General features: G+C 48.8%; 2 protein-coding genes across 5 annotated transcripts in view; both read right to left on the reverse strand.

The window, feature by feature from the left end:
- The window catches only part of otud5a (OTU deubiquitinase 5a), a 13,425-nt gene extending 12,614 nt beyond the window's left edge, over nt 1-811 (reverse strand). The window contains exons 1-2 of one of the 2 annotated variants that reach the window (XM_070967903.1): nt 684-811; nt 1-576 (exon numbers count right to left, since the gene is read on the reverse strand). The exon at nt 1-576 is cut by the window's left edge and continues 22 nt beyond it. In XM_070967903.1, coding sequence (XP_070824004.1) covers nt 1-566 — 566 coding nt within the window. In that variant the 5' untranslated portion in view covers nt 567-576; nt 684-811. The other variant, XM_070967902.1, reaches the window with a different exon arrangement.
- Nucleotides 812-3,979: 3,168 nt separating this feature from the next.
- On the reverse strand, nt 3,980-18,613 carry LOC139334752 (leucine-rich repeat neuronal protein 1). 3 transcript variants are annotated; one of them, XM_070967897.1, is made up of 13 exons: nt 18,363-18,613; nt 14,181-14,265; nt 13,933-14,078; nt 13,374-13,475; nt 12,976-13,160; nt 12,368-12,610; nt 12,152-12,274; nt 11,596-11,718; nt 10,799-11,228; nt 9,618-9,753; nt 9,326-9,516; nt 9,067-9,225; nt 3,980-8,854 (listed from the first exon to the last, which is right to left on the reverse strand). In XM_070967897.1, exons 2-13 carry the CDS (start codon nt 14,257-14,259, stop codon nt 8,306-8,308), a joined length of 2,466 nt encoding a protein of 821 aa, XP_070823998.1. In that variant the 5' UTR covers nt 14,260-14,265; nt 18,363-18,613; the 3' UTR covers nt 3,980-8,305. The 3 variants fall into 3 exon arrangements, with proteins under 3 accessions (XP_070823998.1, XP_070823996.1, XP_070823997.1); XM_070967895.1 differs by having other exon boundaries at nt 14,181-14,352; XM_070967896.1 differs by lacking the exon at nt 18,363-18,613 and having other exon boundaries at nt 14,181-14,406.
- Between the last annotated feature and the right edge of the window lie 4,426 nt (nt 18,614-23,039).

Here is a 23,039-nt window from a genome sequence, read left to right on the forward strand (position 1 = left end):
ATGGACTGCAGCCGGGCAGCGTTCTCGTACTCGTCCTCGCTGTTGTTCCCGGCTCCTTCCTCCGTGTCCTGGCTGGACCCCACTCCTCCCGGTCCTGTCACCCCGGGTTGGCCTCCGCCGGCCAGAGCCGCCACCACCCCGCCGGAGCAGGTGCCTGCCTGCCGCCGCCTCTTGCTCAGCCCGGGCCCGGAGCAGCAGCTCCCGATGCCTCCGCCGCAGCCGACGACGCCGGCCGAAACGACGAGCTCCCCGCGGGACCCGGCCACCATTCCGCCGCTGCTGTCCCGACCGTCGCCCGGTCCTACCGGAGACACGGAACCGACGGGCGGCGGAGAGGCCTGCTGCGGCCGGGAGCTCGCCTCGATGCTCCGCCTGTCGTCCCTTGCGGAGGGCGGAGCGGGCTGATAGGACCACGGCGGAGGTGAAGCCCTCGGTCGGGCTCCGGTCCGCCCTGCGTGTGGATGCGGGTGCTGGTGCGGGTCGGAGCCGCTCCGGCGGTCGCTGTCATCGGCGTGGTCCGAGACTCCGACCCCGGAGCTGGGCTTCTTCTTCGGGAGAATCGTCATGGTGATGTCTCTGTGTGAGGGAAGCAGGGAGGGGGTCAGAGGGTGACGAGTCCTCCCTTTCTCGATCAAATGCTTCGGTGTGCTCGGCCTCCGGCCCGGCCGCGCGGCGCTAATCACCGAGCTAAAGTTCTTAACGAACCGAAACGGACGACAGAAACAACAACTCGGCTCCTTTTCGACGGTTTCGCTGAACAAAAACAAAAAGCGTCTCCTTCTTCCCGTTCTGCTGCCCGTCCAGTCCACAAAACATCAACACAATCTGACGGAGGGCAGCGACGTCACTTCCTGGTTGCGACGGCATTTTTTACGTCATGCCGTTTGTCGGCTCTTCCTTGTGGCACGTTGAGAGAAGCAGTTTACAGGTACGGAGAGCTGATGCAGGAGGTCAGTGAACGTGTCAGATAATCCAGATTAAAGAGGAAATCATTTCATGTTAATTCAGGATTTTATGGACCTTTTATCCATTTCTCTTCCTACTGGAAATGAAACACTTCAGTTTTAAAATATGAAGCTTTACAAGTTAGCAATGATAATAGTAATAAACTTTATTTGTATAGCATCTTATTACAAGTTCAAAGTGTTTTACATCAGAGAAATCACAAGCAGGAAGTGTTTCACATCAAAACAGGCAGAGAAAACTAATGTAAAATGAGAATAAAAATCATTTAAAAATAAGATAATAAGGATGAAAATTAAGAGGATGCATCAATGAGAGGGAACATGAAACCACTGAGCAACAGTATTAAAGTGAAACGGAGTTCATAGAAACAGAACCAAGTAAAATAGATCATTGATGAAGAGGAGCAGCAGAGCGTCAATGTGACGAAGTCAAAGCTCGTTAAAGGCTGAAGCTCAGAGATCAGTTTTCAGCTTTCTGTTAAAAACGTTCATCGAGCTGCTTCCTGATGCCTGAAGCTCGTTTGTTCAGCAGCTTTGACAGAAGCTGCAGTCCTGATTTCCTCTCAGATGTTTCTGGAAACCTCCAGTAAACCAACACAGCTTTGTCCTCGTCCATTATGACCTTTGTATACGAGGAGGACGACCTGAAAATCAGTCCTGACATAACAGGAAGTCAGTGCAGAGCGACTGAAACTGGACTCATGTGGTCTCTGCTCCTGGTTCTGGTTCATGGTCTCTCAGTGGTTTTCTCCTGAAATAAAGAATGAATCTGTGTTTAGCGTTCTGTCACAGCTCTTTGTAACGCTGTGGGAACCAGCTGTAACTGGACAAGCGGCAGCAATCAATACGAACGATCGATCAGTATAGATTTCAGACTTTTTTAAAACATAAAGTTTTTTTTGTTTTCCTGAGGGGGCTGCACGGTGGCGCAGCAGGTAGTGCGTGTGCCTCACAGCAAGAAGGTCGCCGGTTCGATTCCCGGGTCAGGCCCCTCTGTGTGAAGCTTGCATGTTCTTCCCGTGCATGCGTGGGTTCTCCCCGGGTACCTCGGTACGGGTTGATTGGTGACTCTAAATTGCCCCTAGGTGTGAGTGTGAATGGTTGTGTGTTTGTGCCGGTCCAGGGTGCACCCCGCCTCCCGCCCGTTGACAGCCGAGATAGGCTCCGGCCCAGAAAATGGATGGATGGATGTTTTCCTGAGCTCGTCTGTCTGTGACCAACAACAGTCAGTTTGAAGCAGAAATAACCTGAATGATGGTCAGTGTTCTGACACCTCAATGAACCATAATGTAATGTTACTGTGTTATTAATAAAGTTTTAAAAATGGAAAAACATTTTTACTGAAGGTTCATCTGATAAACTGTCACGTCATCACACTGACTCCAGAGGCTCACTGATGAAGATCAGCTGTCAGCGACGCCTTTAACGGCTTCATGGATGAATGTCAGCGTGACTCCATGAGGACCAGGAACATGTCAGAAACGTGGATCAGAGCTGTTTCACCTCATTTACACAAATTTATTTCATTCAGCATTTAAGCTTTTTGTATGTGATACGCTAACAGTGGTGGAGCGAGAGGCCACATCCTGAGGTTCAGTTTCTCGTACAGCTGCTTCCTCCTCCTCCTCCTCCTCCTCCTCCTCCTCCTCATTCGGCCTTTAAACATCACATGAACTCTGGAATGACAACAACAGGACAAGAAATGAGACACCAGTTCACCAGGACATTAAAGTCAGCCTCCAACATGTGGACCAGCTCAGGACTTTCCTCCCACTGACGGTCGTTTGACTCAGAATACTTCCTCAGTTTATCAGGAGTTAATTAATTACATGGGTTCAAGTTTGTTAAATTATTATTTACGACTATCCTGAAGGTCAGTCCAGGCAGGACGTGTGTCCCAGGGACCTCATCCTTCATTGGTGGTGATCTTCTTGCATGTTTTTAGTGTTTAAGGATGCAACCCCAGGAACACAAGAACATGCAAACTCCACACAGAAAGGCCTTTTTTCTCAAGCAGCAGGCACTGAAGACATGGTGGAGGACACACCGCCCGCACCCACAGCGGGATACGAACCAGGGACCTTCTAGCTGTGAGGCGACAGTGTTACCACTTGTGCCACCGTGCTACCAAGGTCAAGGTTAGCCATGATAGCTGACCTTAGCGAAGGTCTGTCATTGGTGTGTTAGCATGTTATGTTTCCCTGAAATTAGTATGAATTTTAAGAATTTCTGAAATTCCTCCACAAGAAACTCTAAGACCACCTGATGAGATTAATGGATCGATGCTAATGCTGTTTGAGGGACTGTGTCATGTGACTGATTCCATCAACTCACCTGTCGATGTTTCCTCAGGTTTGACTTTGAGTGTTTAAATGTTGACAGTATTTTCAGTCTGGACAGAAGACCAAAACCTCACGCCACAACAACAGTTTTTTCCCGTCTGCTGTCAGCCTTATTAACAAGGCCAGGAACCCCCCCGACACTTCACACTTCACCTCTGACTCTACTTGTCAGTGACATTGCCATAACCATATGCGTTACATTAACGCTCTACTTGGACTCCCTTGAAAAAACAGTCTGTGCCTCTGTTAAAAAAAAAAAAAGACTCGTGTACATATTTTTATATTGTGAGATTTTTTATTTTACTACTGCTACAGTTCTTCTATTGTCGTATTTTTTTTTTACTTATTTTCTTATTTTTATATTATTTACTTACTGTCATATTTTTAACTTTTTAATTCTTCTTGATAGATGTGTCATGCACCAACCTCACCAAAGCAAATTCCTCATATGTGTAAAATCGTACTTGGCAATAAAGCTTTTTCTGATTCTGATTCTGATTCCTATCACACCTTCAGCTGTCTTTATCATAAAGGCTAACCCCCCCCCCAAAAAAAAGTTCATTGAAGTGTGACTGTAGAAATTAATGTGAGGCTCTAAAAGTGAGGAGACAGTCGACATTATGCACATTATTATTATTATACATGAGTTAGAAATCAGACACCAGACTGTGGAGTGACAAAGTGTATTTATATATTATCTTCCTCTCACACACACACACACACACACACACACACACACACACACGCACACACATCTTTAGTTACAGTTGGTGCTCAGTGTTGAGTAACAATAATAATAATACTAATAAGCAATAGTTGTCTTCAAATATAGAGCGATACACGTTGTACAAAATACCCTGCATATTACTGTCAAGTTTCACTGAAATGACACGAGGAGCCGCGTGACGAGTGTTTCTGCCGGAGCGCCAGCAGAGGGCGCCGTCGCTGTTTTCACACTGACCTCCTGAGCCTCAGACTGTCGATCACTGTTCAATGAAATCAGATTAATAATCACCTTTGGAAAGCATCTGCAGAATGTTTGAAACAAGAAAACGTCCAGCTCGTGTTTCCGGAGCTTTCAGCCACATCTGGAGGTCTTCCTCAGCGAATGAGGGGTGTTTGCTCGGTCACATGATGACAGCCGGTCATTTCAGTGGCCAAAAGCTTCGGAACCCAAAGACGGTCAATTTTGATTTTGATTGACTTTCATCTTTCATTGTTTCTTGTCCACATTATTCTCTTTGAAATGTAGTTTTGTCTGACATAAGTCAAGAACCCAAAGAGATTCAGTTTGCTGTGACAGAAAACAGAAAACCATCAGAGTGTAGACGCTGCAGCTGGAGAGGCAGAGGAGCGTCGTCAGACCAGCTGACCACACACAGGAGACATCCTTTGAAATGCCCACTGCATCCTTTGGGAGTTTGTTCCTGAAGTGTTTTGGTTGACAGACAGCTGAGGGAATATTTGGCTGAAAGTCTGAACAACAAACCTGCAAACTGACGGATCTGATGGTCAACGTTCAGGAAGACTTCAATCAGGAGTCAGTTTTAGAGGGAAAGAAGAAGGAGAGAGTCCAACAGAGTCCAGTTAAATTTAAGTTTGTGACACTAACACCTTCAGACACTTCAGGCAGCTACAGCTAGAAGTTAGAATTTATTCTGAATATTTCAGGTGAATCGATACGATCTCCTCACTCACGATGATGGAAAACTGTCTCATTCTCAGAGCAAAATGTCTCCTGATGCCCGTCTCGTTATGAGACATGGGTCTCGTTACAGTGGACAGATCTGTATGTGACAGACTGTTAGACTTCTGCTTATAGATCAGTGTCTCACAGTTATGGGATCAGAGAGGTGATGGAGACATGTCTCTGAGACATGTCTCTGCTCATGTCCAATTCTTTGACGGACGTTTGAACTCCACAGTCTCACTCGGTCGTCCCACTGTGAAAAAACTTTATCTTAATCCTGATATCTGTGACATTCAATCATTCATTCGTTCGGCCGTTCATTTGGTTGTTCGATCGATTGTTCAGTCGTTCGTTCATTCGATCAGTCATTCGTTTATTTGTTTGTTCATTCATTTGTTTGATCGTTCGTTCGGTCGCTTGTTTGTTCGATCGTTTGTTCGTTCATTTGTTCGCTCGGTCGCTTGTTTGTTTGTTCGATAGTTGGGTTGCTCGTCACTGATCTCATATCTGTGCATCTTTGAGCAGGATTCTTTTGATCTTGGTTCTTTGGTGAAATCAGTGTGAACATTCGCTGTGAACGGTTGAACCCAGCGCTCCTCCGGCAGTTTGCAGGTTGTCACACAGACGTGGTTTTATACAAACAGTCCTAAATATGAGTGCAAAGGCATGCAGCACCACCCACCTCCACCTGTGCAACGTCATCAACAGCTACAACTGGACAAATCCAAAAGAACTAGAAAACAACAAATGAGCACAACGTGGTGGCTGTCAGCGTCCGTGCAGAGAGTGTCCGTAAGGTTGGACCTGGATGTAACAGTGGCATCCGGACCAGAATCCACCCTGCAGGATGGATGCAGGGTTACGACATGGAGGAGGTCCATCACCATGACTACCAGTCCTGATGAAGAACGAGTGGAGTAAAATATCGCAGTGATGCTTTCATGCTGTGCCAATGAAGACGAGAGATTAAAGATCCTTAATTCAGACAGAAAGTTCCTGCTGGTTTGGTTCGAAGCTGAAAGTGACTGAATGTGCAGACAGATGGCGGGACGGCGTCCTGAACAAGGGGTGGAGCACAGCCGCCACCGCTGCTGCTTTACAGTGAGACGTGTCAGAAAAAGCTGCGACGATGGACCTCAGACTCTGTCGTGAACAAAGAGCTGCAGGACGTCACGTCTGTCCTCTCTACATTCACTTATCAGCTTTGTGTTTCAGTAACAGTCCAGTGTTTTAAAGCTTCTTCTGTCGTTTTCAGCTCAGTGGACGGACGAGTCTTTGAGGGTTCTGTAAAAACTACGTATGCTAACAATAATTCACTCAGATACAGAAACCTTGTATCTCAGCTCTTGGTGATTTTTCTTCTTCTGTTAGTTCAGACAAATGTTTGACGCTGATAAAACTCAACGTTATCCAACTAATCCGGTCTGTTTCTGGACAGAAAGCAGTCAAACATTAATGCTTTCATTTCAGCGTCCGTTTGCTTGGTTAGCTTTTTGAAAATGTGACGATTAACGTGGAAAACAGTTTTCAGTCTCCTGTCATGAAGATAGAAAGATCGTTTCTCTTTGTGATGTATGTTGCTGTTGAAGTTGATTTGTGAATCATATTTGTGAGGTTTGATCTTTTCCAGGTAAACTCTTGTTTTCGTGTTATTTAAGTTTTGCTGAATGTCGCATATCGAAACACAATCACACAGCAGACGTAAACGTTGCTGATGCTGAATTTCCTGTCATGTAAAGTTTGTGTAGTTTTATACTCAGTCCCAAACTTTACTCTCAAATTTGAAAACATGATTTTTGGTTTCACGTCTCACAGTGACAGACTGCTTGTTGTGCACATGTAAAAGACGACTGCACACGCAGTCAGTCTGCCTGGTTTAAACCGTCTGAATGTGCCTTTAATGAATGATGTAAATGTGTCTCTCACCTCCAGGCTGGAGACAGTGTTCACTGCATGAAATGACTGTTGATGTGTTCAATAAAAACATGCACAAAACGTGTGTTTATTTATATGTATGTGTGTAGAATTTGTGTGTGTGTAGAGTAGTAGGTCGTCTGCATACAGTTTGACGTCAGTCTGCTGCAGGTTTGGATGTCTCGCTCGAGTTAAATGAAAACTTAATTTAACGTGATTTCCTTCACCGAGCTTTGAAACGTGTGAACTTTCTGTCTGGAAAACAGGAGTTTTGAACATGCCAATGTTCAGTTGCTACTCTTCAACATGTGAAGTGAAATATTCATGTTCCCGTCTGTGCTGAGTCTCAGTGCTGCATTCGTGTTCATCAGATGAACTAAATTACAATAATCAGATTTTTAAAGTTCAGCCTCTGTCAGTGAGTTCGACAGAGAAAGAGGGAAGAGGACAGAAGAGACGACGGAAGGACGAAAAAGAGACAGCTGGAGGAAAGTGTGACTCACAGGTCAGCCTCCTCTGTCCTGCTTCAACCAGCTCACAGACCACAGACCAGACCACGGCCCCCACATTGAGACACGAGTCCTGTCCACGTACTCGTCCACGATCAGCTGTCCACCTGTCTGCTTTACATGTTTGAGCTCTTTAACCATGAATCCTGTCTCCTTGAGCTCTGATCTTCTGATCAGCAGAGCAACGTTCACGCTCAGTTTGACGTCTTTCATGAACTGTCTCCTTTATTTTGTCCACTTTTGTTCCAATTTTCATTATATGATTCAAATCATTGATATTTTTTACGTTTTACATTGTTTATGATACTTTCTAATATCAAATATTGTAAAATTCTTTGTTCTTTTTGTACCTTTGATCTCATTATTATTTGATACTTTTCAGTGAAGTCAAACTGAGCTGAAGTTAAAGAGCCTGTTTGAAGTCTCAGACAAATGTCTTCCATCTGTTTTCTTCTTCTCTGTTTACATTTTCTCAGCTGTTTTTAGATTTAGTCTTCATCCTGAGATCAACAGTCAGTGTTGGTCTTCATCACGTTCAGTCGACTTAAAGTCTGAACGTTTCAGTCCAAGAATTGAATCGACGTTCAGAAAACTGTTTCAGATGATCTCAGACATTCTGGTTCAACCTGAGTGAAAGTTACAGACTTCAGAAGCTTTTCTAAAGTTCATTTCTATGTCTGCTGGAAGAAGGAAACCAGTCTGAATCTGAGGATGATGAGCTGAGGATGAAGGACACAGGATTTATAATTAAAGAGCTACAAGCTGAAAAACAGCAGATTGGTGTTTTTGACCTTGTCTTCTGTCCGTCCTCGTCCCTCCGTGAAGCCCCTCTAAAGTCTGCCTTCTGTTAATTATCCCTTCCCCTGACCCACTCACCCCCCCCAGCTACCACATGTAAGTCTTTGTGGTGTCGATCTGACTCCCCCCCACCTGCTCCTCCCTCCCCCCTGCCTCCCTGTCTTCCTCCTCCTTGTCGTCCTTGTCCTTCTCGGCCTCGCTCTCCCACAGAGTGATGAGCGGCGGGTACAGCTCGTTCAGAGGGATGGACGTGGCGTGCTGTATGTACTTCTTCAGCGAGTGTCCGCAGGACTTGTGCTGCTGCACGCGGCGGCCCATGTAGACCACCAGCAGCGCCATGATGGACAGCGCGAACATGGAGCCCATGACGGCCGCCAGCGCCACGCTGCTGCGCCGCGATGCCACCATCTCCACCGAGAACCCCGCCCCCTTCGTGGTGACGTTCAAACAGGAAGTGTGGACGGCGGAGGAGGGGGAGGAGGAGGAAGAGGGGGGAGTGATGGGAGTGGGAGAGGAGATGGGAGAGGAAGAGGGGGAGGTGGGGGAGGCGGGAGAGGAGGAGACGGTGAGGCAGACGTGGTACTCTGTGGCAGGTAGGAGGTGAGTCAGATTATACTCCTGAACATCTACGGGAACCTGTGAGGGACAAAGAGAAGCAGCGATGAGTCATGACATCACTTCCTGTTCAGCCTCCATTCACCATTTTAAATAATATCAATAAAATCTTTCATCAGACTTTCAGAAGAAATGAGTCATCGTAACTCATCTGTCCTGCAGATACTTCAGACAGTGAACTAACCACAGGGGAGTTTACCTGTGGGCGGGGCAGAGAGGGTGGGCGTGCTCACCTTGGCGGTGTAGCTGATCTGAGGGTTGTCGATGTGAACGGTGGCACTGAGCCACCGGGGCAGAGGGAGGGGGGAGTCCTGCTGGTTGTGACCCACAAACGAGGGTCCTCCACTGGGAAACAGCTTCCACTCCAACACCACCGACTGAGCGTGAACCACCTGACAGGAAACAGGAAACATCAGCAAGTGTCCACTGAATATTTTGATACCAGAATAATAAGTAAAATCTCTTCCCACTCCGTGCAGCGGCTGATTGTACCTTCGCCAGCACCACCAGAGAGGCTGCGGCGCTGGATGAGTTCCGCGGCCAGAGCTGCTCTCTGCTGGGCTCACCGCCCCATCGGTTCCCCCCGCCCCACCGCCAGCCCACGGATCCCCGAGAGTCCACGAACACTGAGACACTCCTCGTGTCCGCTCCCTCCATGTTCCACGCCACACAGGTGTACACACCTGAGAAGAGAGGCGGTTTGTTTTTACTAATAAACTCCTGCATTCTGTATTCACGCTGTTCTCAGATCAGTCAAACATGCGTTACAACACGCCACACTGACCTGCGTCTGACGGCTCGGCGTGTTCGATCACCAGAGCTCCGGGCTCCGACACACGATGCTTCTTCTTCTTCTTCTTCCTGCTCAGGCCACGCCCCTCCTCTGATATGATTGGTGCAGCCATCACCTCCGAGCTCACCTGACCGGGAAGGAAGAATCAGAATAGTTTTAATTCATATTTTGATGCTGAAAACGACGTCATTTCACAAAGTGAGTCCGTGCAGCGAACATCATGGTGGACAGAGGACAGCGGGACACGATGGCGAGCGTGCAGGTCACGGCTGTCGTCAGAAGGCCGTCAGACAGACAGACAGACGGATGATTGACCCCACGCTCAGTGAAAGTGGACCTGGACCTGTTTAAAACCACAAGACAGCATTCTGTACAAATCTGACTGATATCACCTGAACCTGTCCAGTCTGGTCACATGACGTTCTAGTTTTGCTGGTTGTGGTGCTGGTTCTGGTTTTGCTGGTTCTGGTTTTGCTGATTGTGGTGCTGGTTCTGGTTTTGCTGGTTCTGGTTTTACTGATTGTGGTGCTGGTTGTGGTGCTGGTTCTGGTTTTACTGATTGTGGTGCTGGTTGTGGTGCTGGTTCTGGTTTTGCTGATTGTGGTTCTGATTCTGGTGCTGGTTCTGGTTTTGCTGGTTCTGGTTTTACTGATTGTGGTGCTGGTTGTGGTGCTGGTTCTGGTTTTACTGATTGTGGTGCTGATTGTGGTGCTGGTTCTGGTTTTGCTGGTTCTGGTTTTACTGATTGTGGTGCTGGTTGTGGTGCTGGTTCTGGTTTTACTGATTGTGGTTCTGATTCTGGTGCTGGTTCTGGTTTTGCTGATTCTGATTTTACTGGTTCTGGTTTTGCTGATTCTGGTTTTACTGGTTCTGGTTTTACTGATTGTGGTGCTGGTTCTGGTTTTGCTTTGCTGTCTTGGTGGACTGAATGAATTTTACCGAAACGGTTTTTCAAAATGTTTAAAATTTTGGAATAAAAAAGTTGTAAAACCTTTGATGTAAAAGTAAAATCTGCTGCAGAGCGAACGAGTCTGAAGTCTGAAGAAGGACGGACGTTCACACTGACGGTGGCTGAAGTGACGGAGGCGTCAGCACTGTTCGATTTCTGATAAACTGATCAAATCACCTCCATCTACACACACGCACACACTCACCCTCATGACCACACCCACCTTGTCTCCGGTGGGCGTCACCCAGTAGAACTGGGGGGCGGGGTCAGCATCCGCCCAGCACTCTAGCGTGATTGGCTGCCCGGCAGTGACGTTCATGGTGGGTGGGAAGGCGTGAGGAGAGATGTGAGGCAGACAGCTGTTGGTCCGGCCTCCGCTGCCGTCAGCCGCGCCCCATCCGACCGCCACCACCTCCTGCAGCTCCCGACCAATCAGGTGCGGCGGGGAGGAGCAGAGGGTGATGGAGGACTCCAGCATCTTCAGATGTGATTGGTTGCCGAGGTGAGGCCCCCAGGAGGAGAGACAATCACATCGCAGGGGGTTGGAGTGAAGAGACACCTCCTCCAGGGAGGGGAGGGAGGACAGGAGGTCTCCAGAGAGGAGGCTGAGCTGGTTACTGTGGAGGAGGAGAGTCCGGAGGGAGGACAGGTCACTGAGGGAGGAAAGACAAGAAGGAGGAGATGAGGACAGGAGAGAAGGAGGTAAATGATGAAAAGAAAGAAGGAGGGAGGAGACGCAGGAAGGGGAGGAGGAAAAAAGACGACAGCAGAAAAAAGGAAAACAAGGAGAATAAAAGAGGAGAGAAGAAGAGGAAGAGGAAGACTTCAGATATTTTATCCTTCATCATCAAATTTACAGGAAGCATCAAAAATATAAAAGAGAAAGAGAGAGACAGACAGAAAGACACAGAGACAGACAGACAAAAAGACAGAGACAGACAGACAGACAGACAGAAAGACACAGAGACAGACAGAGACAGATGGACAAAGACAGAGAGACAGACAGAGACAGAGAGACACCTGAAGGCCTGCGGGTCGATGTAGGACAGTCGTGGGTTGCTGCAGAGCTCTAGTTTGGCGATTTCTGGAAGGTTCTGGAAAGCTCCTCGTTCCACCATCAGCAGCTCCTCCATGTTGTTCAGACTGAAGCCAAAACACAACCAACATGATGATGATGACAAAGACAATGATGATGACGAAGACGATGATGATGATGATGATGATGATGATGATGATGATGATGATGATGATGATAATGATAATGACGATGATATTATCTTATGAGAGCTCAGTGTGTTTCATATCATGGACCACAGTGTTGATCCACATCACAGTTGCAGTGACTGAGTCTGTCCAGCAGATGGAGGTGTTTCACCATCATCACCATCATCATCATCAGTGATTCAGGTAAATACAACAGGTCTGCTGTTGCGTTCACTAATGTCTGTTCTGTAAAACTGGAACATCAGTGGAGCCGCTGCAGCAGATACTGAGGACTTGGTTCAGGATCTGGGACCAAAGAAAACCTCCATCAGGACATCCCGGGTGTTGCCTTGTTCTCTGTTCTCAGACTGACCTGAGCTCCTCCAGGTGCTGAAGGTTCTGGAAATCTCCCTGCTGGATTCGGGTGATCGGGTTCCTGTTCAGATCCAGGAACTTGAGGTTGGGGAGGACGCTCAGAGCGTCCCGAGGAACCGACCTGCCAGGAGAACAACGTTGTTGGCGTTACAGTGAGCGAAGATTACAGGCGGAGTTTCAGCGGAACTGATCCAGAGACCACGTTCAGACCCACCTGAGCCGGTTGTCGTAGAAGGAGAGGCTCTCCAGGTAGTCGAGGCCCAGGAACGCGGCGGAGGGGACGGAGGCCAGTCCCATCCCGGCCAGCACCAAGCTGTGGAGGCGGGCCAGAGGCAGGAAGTTCTTCTCCTCCAGACCTAGGATGGGGTTCTCCCCGATCATCAGGATCTCCAGGGACGGCAGGGACTTGAACCAGCGACTGTCGATGGCCACCAGCTGGTTGGAATTCAGGTGAAGCCTACAAGGCCGAGCAGAGGGCAGGAAGTGGATTCAGACAGAGTGGAGGTCTGCTCAGCCTGGTACATATTCAATGAGCTGCAAGGAATGATGGGTAATACGTGACAGAGACAGACGGAAACTCAAACTGAAGAACGCTCGTTGTCATGAGAGGAAATATTATTATAGATCACAGTGGTGATTTAGAGCCGGATCATCAGATCCATGAGGAGGTTCCAGGGATTCTGCAAGTGGATTTAAGCATCTCTAAAGCATCCCATAGGTTCTGATTTTAACAGAGTTGAACAAGGACATGGGAGCTGAAACGAAGAAGAAGAAGAAGAAGAAGAAGAAGAAGAAGGAGGAGGAGATGGAGGAGGAAATTACCGGAGCAGGTTGGTGAGCCCAGCGAAGGCTTTTGGTCCGATGGAGGAGATGTGGTTGTGATTGATGTAGAGCTCCTCCAGGCTGGACAGGTTCCTCAGACCGAAGTCCTCCAGCTCCTCAATGTGGTTCTCCTCCAGGTACAGAGTCACCAACCGGCCCAGAGAGGACAGACCCATAGAGCTCACCTGGACAGAGACAGAGAGACCACTTCTGTCACACCATGTAGACAAAGTGTCGATACAAAGATGGAGGAACACTGTTTTCTAAAACACATGTCTAATAAATGACACTGTATTCATGTGCAGACCTGTCAGACTGTGCTGAGGCTGAATTAAAACAGTCCTGTCAGACATGAGCAGGGCTTGGATGTACACGGTGGAGGAGAACAGGTGTGTTACCTGTGTGAAGTGGTTCTGTGATAGGTCCAGCTCCGTCAGGTTGGTCAGACGCTGCAGTTCGGAGGTGATGGAGGATATGTTGTTACTCTGCAGCAGCAGCACCTGAAACACACGTGTTCACGGCTCAGACTCAGCAGCCAATCACGTCACAGTGATGAACACCCACGCAGCACCTGTGCAGGTGTCTCCTCCTGTCTCACATCACGCTCGGTCCAAACTGTGAGACTCGTCCACTGACCGTCGTCACAAAGTGACTGCTGCTGCAACCCGCAACCAAGTGCACCTTGCGTGGGGTTGGAGGGACGTGTCCCCTCACGGTTACACTTTGACTTTGACTTTGGGTCAAGCATGTCTCTTGTCTCCATCCAGCTGTGGGTCAAACGTTGGTGTGTCTCTCGTCTCCGTCAGGCGCTCGCAGTATTTAAACTTTACCAGCAGGAGTAATTTAAGGCCTGCTGTCAAAAACCAAACAAACATGGACGCCTGCTGCCTGCTGACAAACTAACGTTGCTTTCAGCTCGCTGTGATGGACGCGGCGTCATGTGACTGTAGAACTCACCTGTGTGTCAGAGGAAACGTTGGCCGGTACTCGGTGCAGGTGGAGCTCGTTGCAGTCGACGGTCCGGGCCTGGTGGTACACAGACTGGGGGGTGTACCAGGGCCTCGTCTCACACACGCACTGCAGAGGACACAGCACAGCGCCACCTGCAGGCCGCAGGACACACGAGGGACCAATGCTCCGGTTAGAAACTCAGGAGTCACACCTTCATTTGTGTGTTCGTCTGCATCTATAAAACTGCTCTTTACCTTGACTGGCCCCACCCACTCCAGCCCACACTGATGATGTCATCAGAGAGAGGAGGAGACTGAGGACTGCAAATCCCATGGTGCACTGGGGGCGGAGCAAAGAGGAAGTGCTGGTTAGAATGCGGCGACAACTTCCTCCAGCAGGTCAGACGGAGGCGGGTCACATCTACAGCTGGATGGACACACACACAGGAAGTGATGTCAGAGCAGTGCCACAGACACGTTTGACCAGTTTGACTTTATTTCAGGTTTGACAGAAAACTGAATCTGGTCACTTTTGGGTTCTGGATCAGTTTCTCACAATTGAAAAAAAGGCAAAACGTTTTCAACAGAAACAGAACGTGTCGTCATGGCTGAAGGATGGACTTCCTGTTTACTGTCAGCGTGTCGACAGTCGTGTTTGGTCAGTTCGGCCATTGTCTGTTGCTTAGCATTTAGCATATTTCTCAAAATGTTCACTCAAACAGGAAGTCCATGTGACGGCGTCTCCAGACATGATTTATCATATTTGTTTTATATACAGCAGGAGTGTGAGTCTAACACACACGCACACACACACGTGCACACACACTGCTCATTAGTAGTAACTGTGTCAAACTCGTGTTGCGGCAACTGTCAACACACACCAGCAACACTGAGGAGGAGTGTGTATGACAACACAGGCCTCATTTGCATCACACACACACACACACACGCACACACACACACACACACACACACACACAGAGGGGCAGGAAATGAGGACACCTTGCCTCTGGTGCCATGGCAACCAGGAGGGAAGTGACATAGAGGAGGGGGTGGGAGCTGCTCTGTGACAGCTCTCAGGTGTGTTCTCAGCGTTCAGTGTGATGAACAGAGAGAAAATCTCAAATGCTTGATCCCTCAGATCCTCGCGCCGCCGTCACACTGTGGACCAGGTCTCTGTCGGACTGGATTCAGTCAGTCCGGACGTGTTCGGCCTCGGACTGACATACGACATCAAACGCAGAAGAAACCTTCACGGGGTCAAATTTCTCAGATCGATCAATAAATCAAATGTTTCTATAAAACCTCTTCTTATGATCCAAAATTTAAACCAATCAGCTCCCAGATCTGGTGAAGACAGACAGCCATTTCCCATCATGCCCTGCAGCTGTGCAGACGGTGGAGATGTCAGAGAAATGATCAGCAGTGATCGATCAGCTGAGGTCTGATTATCTGCAACGAGCCAAACGCTGTTAAAACAAGTTTCAGTCCAGCTGATGCTCGTTTGAACGTGAACAGAAACAAACAAACACAAACAAACAAACACAAACATGTTTCAGCCTCTCACTGACTGCTGGATTTTTTCACACGTTCAGCAGGAGTTTCTAGTTTCCGTGCTGACCCTGAACGCAGCGCAGCCAGCAGCTCTGACAGGACGTTCAGTCGTCTGAACCTCCTCCTTCTTGTTAACGACACACTGAAGGAGGTTCAGCTCTGCTCTCACATGTGAACACGTCTCCTCCCCCACCTGCTGAGGAGCACATGGAATATTGATGAGGTGAGATTAATTATTTAACGAGCCGTGAGGGCCTCGTTAAGTGTCCTGCTGAAGGAGCTGTGATTGGTGGAGAGCAGGAGATGCTGGTTAATTAACTGTGAGCGGACAGAGACACACGCACAGACACACACACACGCACACACATGCCCACACACACACACAAACACACGCACACACACACACGCATAAACACACACACACACACACACACACGCATACATACACACACACACGCACACAGACACACACACATGCATAAACACACACACACACACACACACACACACACACACACGCACACACGCATACATACACACACACACGCACACAGACACACAGCAGCTGCTGGACGTCTGTGCTGGCGTTTCTGTTTCTGGAGGAGGTCTTTAAAGGCAGCATGCCGTCACGTATTAAACTGGCATCGTTTGAGCCTCTGCGGTGATTGGCTGATGCTCCTGCAACGGTTTGTTGGTCCACTGAAACGTGATCACAAACAGCTGCTGACGGTCTGAATGTTTCTCTCTGCCGTCGACGAGCCTAAGTTTAAATAAAGGTTGAAGGAAAGTGAAAATGTTTCTAAGCCAGGGTTCGATCCTTTCACCTGTTCACTGTCGTCATGGTGACGTGAAGGTGCACAAACTACACACCTGATGTCAGACCAGATGTACGAATCAGTTTGCTCCATCTGGACCAATCAGAGGCCGGATTACAGAACTGATGCAGGAAGAAAATCATGTGACTGTGACAGAGACGACTTGTCTCTGAGAGACTTGGAGACTCGAGCAGCGACTTGACTCGTTTCAGACGGAAGGAGAACTCGTGGTTACAGGTGGGAGGAGCTCAGAGGTGACGGAGTTGAGGAGGTGAAGAAGGAGCTGATTACATAAAGCCAACTGGTCGTTACCGTGGAAACCTTCTGAATGTGAAACAACTTGAAGTGAAGAAACTCTGTGACCTACTTTGATCCAACAGATCCACAAGAAAGATTACACAACGACAAGTGATCAGAGAGGGAGAGGGGAGGAGGGGGGGAGGAGAGGAGAGAGGAGAGAGGAGAGAGGAGGAGAGAGGAGAGAGGAGAGAGGAGGAGAGGGAGGACGAGAGGAGGAGAGGGAGGAGAGGAGGAGGGGAGAGAGGAGGAGAGGGAGGAGAGGAAGAGAGGAGGAGGAGAGGAGAGGGAGGATGAGAGGAGGAGAGGGAGGAGAGGGAGGACGAGAGGAGGAGAGGGAGGAGAGGAGAGAGGAAGAGAGGGGGAGAGGAGGAGGAGAGAGGAGGAGAGGGAGGATGAGAGGAGGACAGGGAGGAGAGGGAGGACGAGAGGAGGAGAGGGAGGAGAGGAGAGAGGAGGAGAGGGAGGAGAGGAAGAGAGGAGGAGGGGAGAGAGGAGGAGAGGGAGGACAAAAGGAGGAGAGGGAGAGGAAGAGAGGAGGAGAGGGAGAGAGGGAGGAGGAGAGGAACAGAGGAGGAGAGTAGAGAGGAAGAGAGGGGGAGAGGAGGAGGGGAGGAGAGGGAGGGGAGGAGAGAGGAGGAGAGAGGAGGAGAGGGAGGAGAGGAAGAGAGGAGGAGAGGGAGGAGAGGAAGAGAGGAGGAGGGGAGGAGAGGGAGGACAGGAAGAGAGGAAGAGGGGAGAGGAAGAGAGGAGAGGAAGAGAGGGTGGAGAGGAGGGGGGAGGACAGCAGCACTGCATTGTGGGAGACGACAACAACAACAACAACAACAACAACAACAACAACAGGCCCAGTCAATCTGTTCACTGACAGCAGCTTCATGTGTTCATCTCCTTCATCCCTTTCATACCCAATCCTGATCCTGATCCATGATCCTCTGTGAAACATGTTGCTGAGTTTCTGTCAGAGAGAATCAGGACAGGTGATCACTTCCTGTTTGATCAGGTGATCACTTCCTGAATGTGACTCACCTGTCCAGAAAATGAACACCTGACTGTAAAACGCATTCTGTTCACACACTTTGAGCTTGTGTGTCAAACGTTCAGAGAAAATGTGGCATCACCTGAGCTCACCTGTGACCTGCTGACCGTGCTGGGCGGATGGATACGCTGCAGTTCATCAGGAAATAGTTCCAGCAGCTCTGTGATGTCTAAACATGTTAGCCAGGCTAGCTGCTTCCAGTCTTTATGCTAAGCTAAGCTAAGCTAAGCTAGCTACTTCCTGACTAAACACACGTTTGTCACGTGTGTTGTACAAGTATCGTTAGCAGTAACAGTTGGAGCATTACTCCGTGGATCTCGTACTATTACTGCGGCCGTTTGAAGTCTTTCTGAATATTTCTGTTTAGATGAAAGCAGATGAAGTCATGTCGATTTCACCCTCCTCTTCCTCACTGAGGCTATCAGCCAATGAGAGAGCAGCATCTTCCTAGTGGAACCAGTTTGTGTTCAGAGAAATATTCAAACTGATCAATAACTCAATCAGTCACTTTTTCTGTCGTATTCGGCGTGAACTCTGACGTCAGCCCTGACTGTGACATCAATGACTTTCGGTTCGTTTGAAGCTGCTCGTGATGCGTTTATGACGGTCGTATTTAGGAATTTTCTGCATTAACATTGAATATTCCCACAGACTGTGAAGCGGCTCCGCGGTTTGAAAATCCGGATCCTCCTGCGGGACCGCGAGCTGGAGGACAGACGCCCATGTTCTCACCTTGCTCCTCCGCCTGCAGCTCCTCCTGCTCCTCCTGCTCCTCCTGCTCCTCCCGCTCCGCCGCTCCGAGCCGCAGCGGGTCCACAGGACGACCGGAGTCCGGGAGAAACGCGCGGAGTCCGCTCCTGCGAGGGGACTCTGTTGATTCGGGTTTTGTTGATCCAGATGAGGACGAAGTGAGTCCTGCTGCCGCCGCTTTTATCTGAAGAGCCCCTGTCTCTTTCCTATCCTCTGTCAGGTCCGCAGCAGCTGACTCGGGATCAGCCAATGGGAGTTATAGGACACTGGCTGTCGGACCAATCGGAGCTCGGATGCTGCACAGAGGCGATGGAGGGGAGGGGGGGCGCTATCATGACGTAATGCTCCAGATTCTCCTGATGACTGATGATGATGATGATGATGATGATGATGATGGTATCTTCCTGCTTCATCTCGACACTAAACTCACCGTCACCTCCTTCAGGCTGCAGGGGGAGAGAGAGGGGGAGATCACGTGATGCGTTCAGGCTTAAAGTTTGTCATCTCAGAGATCCACTTCAAAGAAGGTTCAAGAGACGAGCGCGAGATCCAAAGACCCACTGAGAGACGAGCACGCTGAGGACGTGATGTACAGATATACATGTACAGATACACACAAACACACACGTATATATGTATATTTATGTGTGTGTACACTGTATATGCTTATTTCCTCTGGATGTTTCTTTTTATTCTTTTCTACGTCTCATTTTGTCTTTATTTTTCTTCACTTTCTTCTTTTGTCTTTATTTTTCTTCACTTTCTTCTTTTGTCTTTATTATTTTTTCTTTTGTCCATCTGTCTGTAGAAACATCATTTGAAATCATGAGAGAACAAACAATGAAAACTGATCAATCATCAATCGATCAATGCGTTGGCTGAACAGCTGGTGTCATGTGACAGGGAGGACAACTTAATTACGACCAGAGAAGAAGAAACATCAGACGCCGCTGACATCATCAGTGATGTCACACACATCCAGTAAATCTGCAGTCAGCGTTCCTGGACGAGTGATGAAGACGAGGATGACCACACTGAGGTGATGAGGGGTGAGGAAGATGAAGATGACCACAGGAAAATGAAGATGTCAGCAGGTCTTTACTGTGAAGTCAGTGTGGATGAAGAGCAGACTTCCTGCCTGAGCTCTTGTCGTGGTCATCCTCCAGGTCCAGGTCCAGGTCCAGGTCCAGGTCCAGGTCCAGGTCCAGGTCCAGGTCCAGGTCCAGGTCCAGGTCCTGACTCATCTGTCGACTGACTGACGTCAACATGCTTCAGACTGAAACTAAAGGATGAAGAGGACCTTTGACGTGTCCTCGGGGCGGCTCACTGTCCAACATGGCGCCCAGTCACCTGAATGGATTTCTGCCTGCTGAGCCCCGAGTCCTTCAGGAGAACCGGACCGTACAGGAAGTGAACTGGAGGATTGTTCTGGATGGTTGATCTGAATCGGTGAACTTTGACCTGCTCAGAGACGTCCGGACACCTTCATGCTTTGTTTTCAGTGAATCACATGACTGGAACCACAGACACGAGCAGCTGATCCCAGAACAGATCTGACCATCAGAGTCCGTCCATCCGTCCGTCAGCTCTGGTCACGTCTGACTGACCGCAGGTGAAGCTCACCGCCAGCAGCAAACATTCACATTCCCACTTCCTGTCTGGACAGGAAGTCCAAGTAACAGAAACAGCAGGTTAAAGTGTGAGGAGAAACTGTTGAGTCAGCGCATTGTTTCGATAATGAGCGGCAGCCATCTTGGAGTCTGACCCGGTGAGTTTTCACTTTCAACCCAAAATCTCCCACAATGCAACGCTGCCTTTCCTGCCAACCTGTTTTATCTGTGAATGTGTGTCAGCCTCTGAGCCTCAGTGTGTGTGTGTGTGTGTGTGTGTGGCTTTAGTCCCGGATGATAGCACACACACACACACACACACACACACACACACACACACACACCTTCTGTTTTCAGTACACAAACATTCAGTTTGCGTGTCACATGACAGGTGTGATGTCACAGCAGCTCTGAGAGTTTTAACGATGACTGACTGAAGAAAAACTTCATGAAACTGATGTGTGTGTGTGTGTGTGTATGTGTGTGTATGTGTGTGTGTATGTGTGTGTATGTGTGCGCGCATCCAGTCTGAACTCCTGCTGAGTGAAAACAATCCAGCTGCCTCTGAAATCCAGCTTAGTTTGGATTAACACTGAAGTAAACCTTAATTCCCATCAGGAGTGTGTGTGTATGTGTGTATGTGTGTATGTGTGTATGTGTGTGTGTGTGTGTGTGTGATGGGGTGAGGGAGGGCGATAGAAGGCAGGACAATGACATCACAATAAACCAACTTTGCATTCTGGGATCATTTGAACTCAGGTGTCTGCCTCTGCTGTCCCATGGTCCCTGAACGCCACACCAGGTGTGCATGAGAGGTTTCCACCTTTCGTTCCTCATCATCTCTTCACGAGCTGAAGCTTCGACGGCCGTATCAACAGTAGCTGCTGGAGGCGGGGCTTATGCTCAGGTCTGAGGCACCTGACACCTGAAGATCAGCTGACTGCGGCCTCAAAGTGATGCCCGGCTTGTCGTTCACCTGTTGGCAGCAAACGCATGAGCAGGAAATCAAACATGGAGGACAGTGAACGCCACACAGAACGAGGTCCTCCTGACTGACCGGTCGAGCCAGAACCAGGACCTCTGCCACGTGGACCTGGTTTAGGTCTGAGAAGTCTGACACAGACCAACAGACTGAACCAATCAGAGCAGACTGGACTTTTCTTAAAGAGACAGCAGCCAATCAGAGCGTTTGAGACAGAGGGTGAAGCGAGGCGCCGCAGTGACATGCACGAAGAGGAAATCAGTTTTTAACAGTGAGGCAGTGTAAGCAGTGTAAACCTGCTCAGGTGAGCCCACATATGAGCCTGAGACACCTTTGGCATCACCTGTCTCAGGTGAGCTTCGGCGTGGACGCAGCAATGCTGTCTCTTTTCCTAGAATGCTTTTCTGGTCATGTGAACAAAAACATGTGAAACTTTTGGTTTTCACAGAAAACGGAAACTTCCTGTAACGAGTCGGACACGAGACGACAGACAAAAGACAAGGGACGAGAGACAAGAGACAAGAGGAGAGACAAGGGACGAGATTACAGAACAAAATAGTTTTATTACCATCCTCCCAGAGAGAGTGTGTGTGTGTGTGTGTGTGTGTGTGTGTGTGTGTGTGTGTGTGTGTGTGTGTGTCTCAGCTTGTAGAAAACAGGAATCATGTGTGGAACTTTGACACCAACAGGAACTAAAGTCCATAAAAATATCTTTTCTTACGTCCAGTAAACGACACGAGGAACACGTAGAACTCTGTCTCAGAAAAATAAAAGCAGGCCCGCCCCTTTACATCAATAAACTCCTCGGCCAATCACGGCCGCGGAGGGGCGGGGCCACGCAGGCTCTGACAGCGACGGCGTCTCACACACAGTTTGAGTGTTCAGGTTATATCAGAGTTCATATGTACAGAAAAGATTTCACACACCTGTGTTAGAAAACATGTTTACAATTTCAAAATAAGAGTCCTCACCTGCTCCCAGAGCTTCCTGTCTGATGTCATCTGCTGCAATGCATCATGGGACACAAAGACTTTCTGTCCGTTAAATTGCGTCTGAGTCGTTTTACATGTAAACACACCACATGGCCAAAAGTGTGTGGACAGCCTGTCATCTGTATTCAGTGATTGATTGAATGATCGATTGATTGGTTGAACCTGCAGAAACACTGGCAGCTTCTCAGCATGAACATTTCATCGACTCAAAGTCAAACTGTTTGTCGTATGTCTTCACATCCAGCAGAAACAAACAGAACAGGTGAACAGGTGATCAGAGGACAGGTGATCAGAGGGAGGACAGGTGATCAGAGGACAGGTGAGGGACAGGTCATGTGGTGTCTCTGTGGACCAATGCGTCAGGACACCTTCCTGTGGACTGCTTTCTGCTTCTGTCCACATACTTTTGGCCATGTGAGCTGACCGTTCAGTCATGTGACGACACTGCTGCCGTCGTCCAATCAGAGCGCTTCGGCGTTTGTTGCCGTGTGACTGATGAGGATGACTTCCAGTCAATGCACGGTCGGATTTGAATCAATGACCTCGGTTCTGATCAGACAGGAAGCTCCTGAAGATCTAAAGGTGGCAACAAACTTCAGAGATCAGAGGACCAATCAGCAGGTGAGAACAGGAGCAGGGAGACATGTGACTACAGCGAGAGCCAATGAGAGCCCTGCAGGACAAACTTTCTGCAGAGAGTGACATCATCAGAGAGACGTGACGCCGCCACAGTCTGATCAGGTCACTGGGCGCCAGACGAAAAGCAGCGTCACAACGTTTCAGCCAATGACCAGCAGGCGTGGCCGCGGTTCATCATTCTGAGTCCAAACGTCTGCGCCGCGCTCGCCAGTAACTCACAGAAAGTTTTTCACAAGTTCTTAAAAACTAATTCTGATTCACAACACGAATCCATCGATCTGATCGATCCTAATCAATACTGTGATCGGTTTCAGCCACGCCGGCCGACTCTTCATCCACAGAGGAAACATTCACATGTTAAATGTCACTCTGACATTACAGTTATTACCCATGATTCAACCTGGCGCGTCATTTTTTACAGTGTGCTTCCAGCAAA

The sequence above is a fragment of the Chaetodon trifascialis genome, chromosome 8, assembly GCF_039877785.1.
Source record: "Chaetodon trifascialis isolate fChaTrf1 chromosome 8, fChaTrf1.hap1, whole genome shotgun sequence".
Lineage (NCBI taxonomy): Eukaryota > Metazoa > Chordata > Actinopteri > Chaetodontiformes > Chaetodontidae > Chaetodon > Chaetodon trifascialis.

Coding starts and splice junctions, on each gene's coding strand:
- LOC139334752 (XM_070967897.1), bottom strand. CDS start 14,259: ATGGGATTTGCAGTCCTCAGTCTCCTCCTCTCTCTGATGACATCATCA. Junction 14,079..14,180: donor AGTGGGTGGGGCCAGTCAAG/GTAAAGAGCAGT, acceptor TGCGGCCTGCAG/GTGGCGCTGTGCTGTGTCCT. Junction 13,161..13,373: donor CACAGAACCACTTCACACAG/GTAACACACCTG, acceptor GTCTCTGTCCAG/GTGAGCTCTATGGGTCTGTC.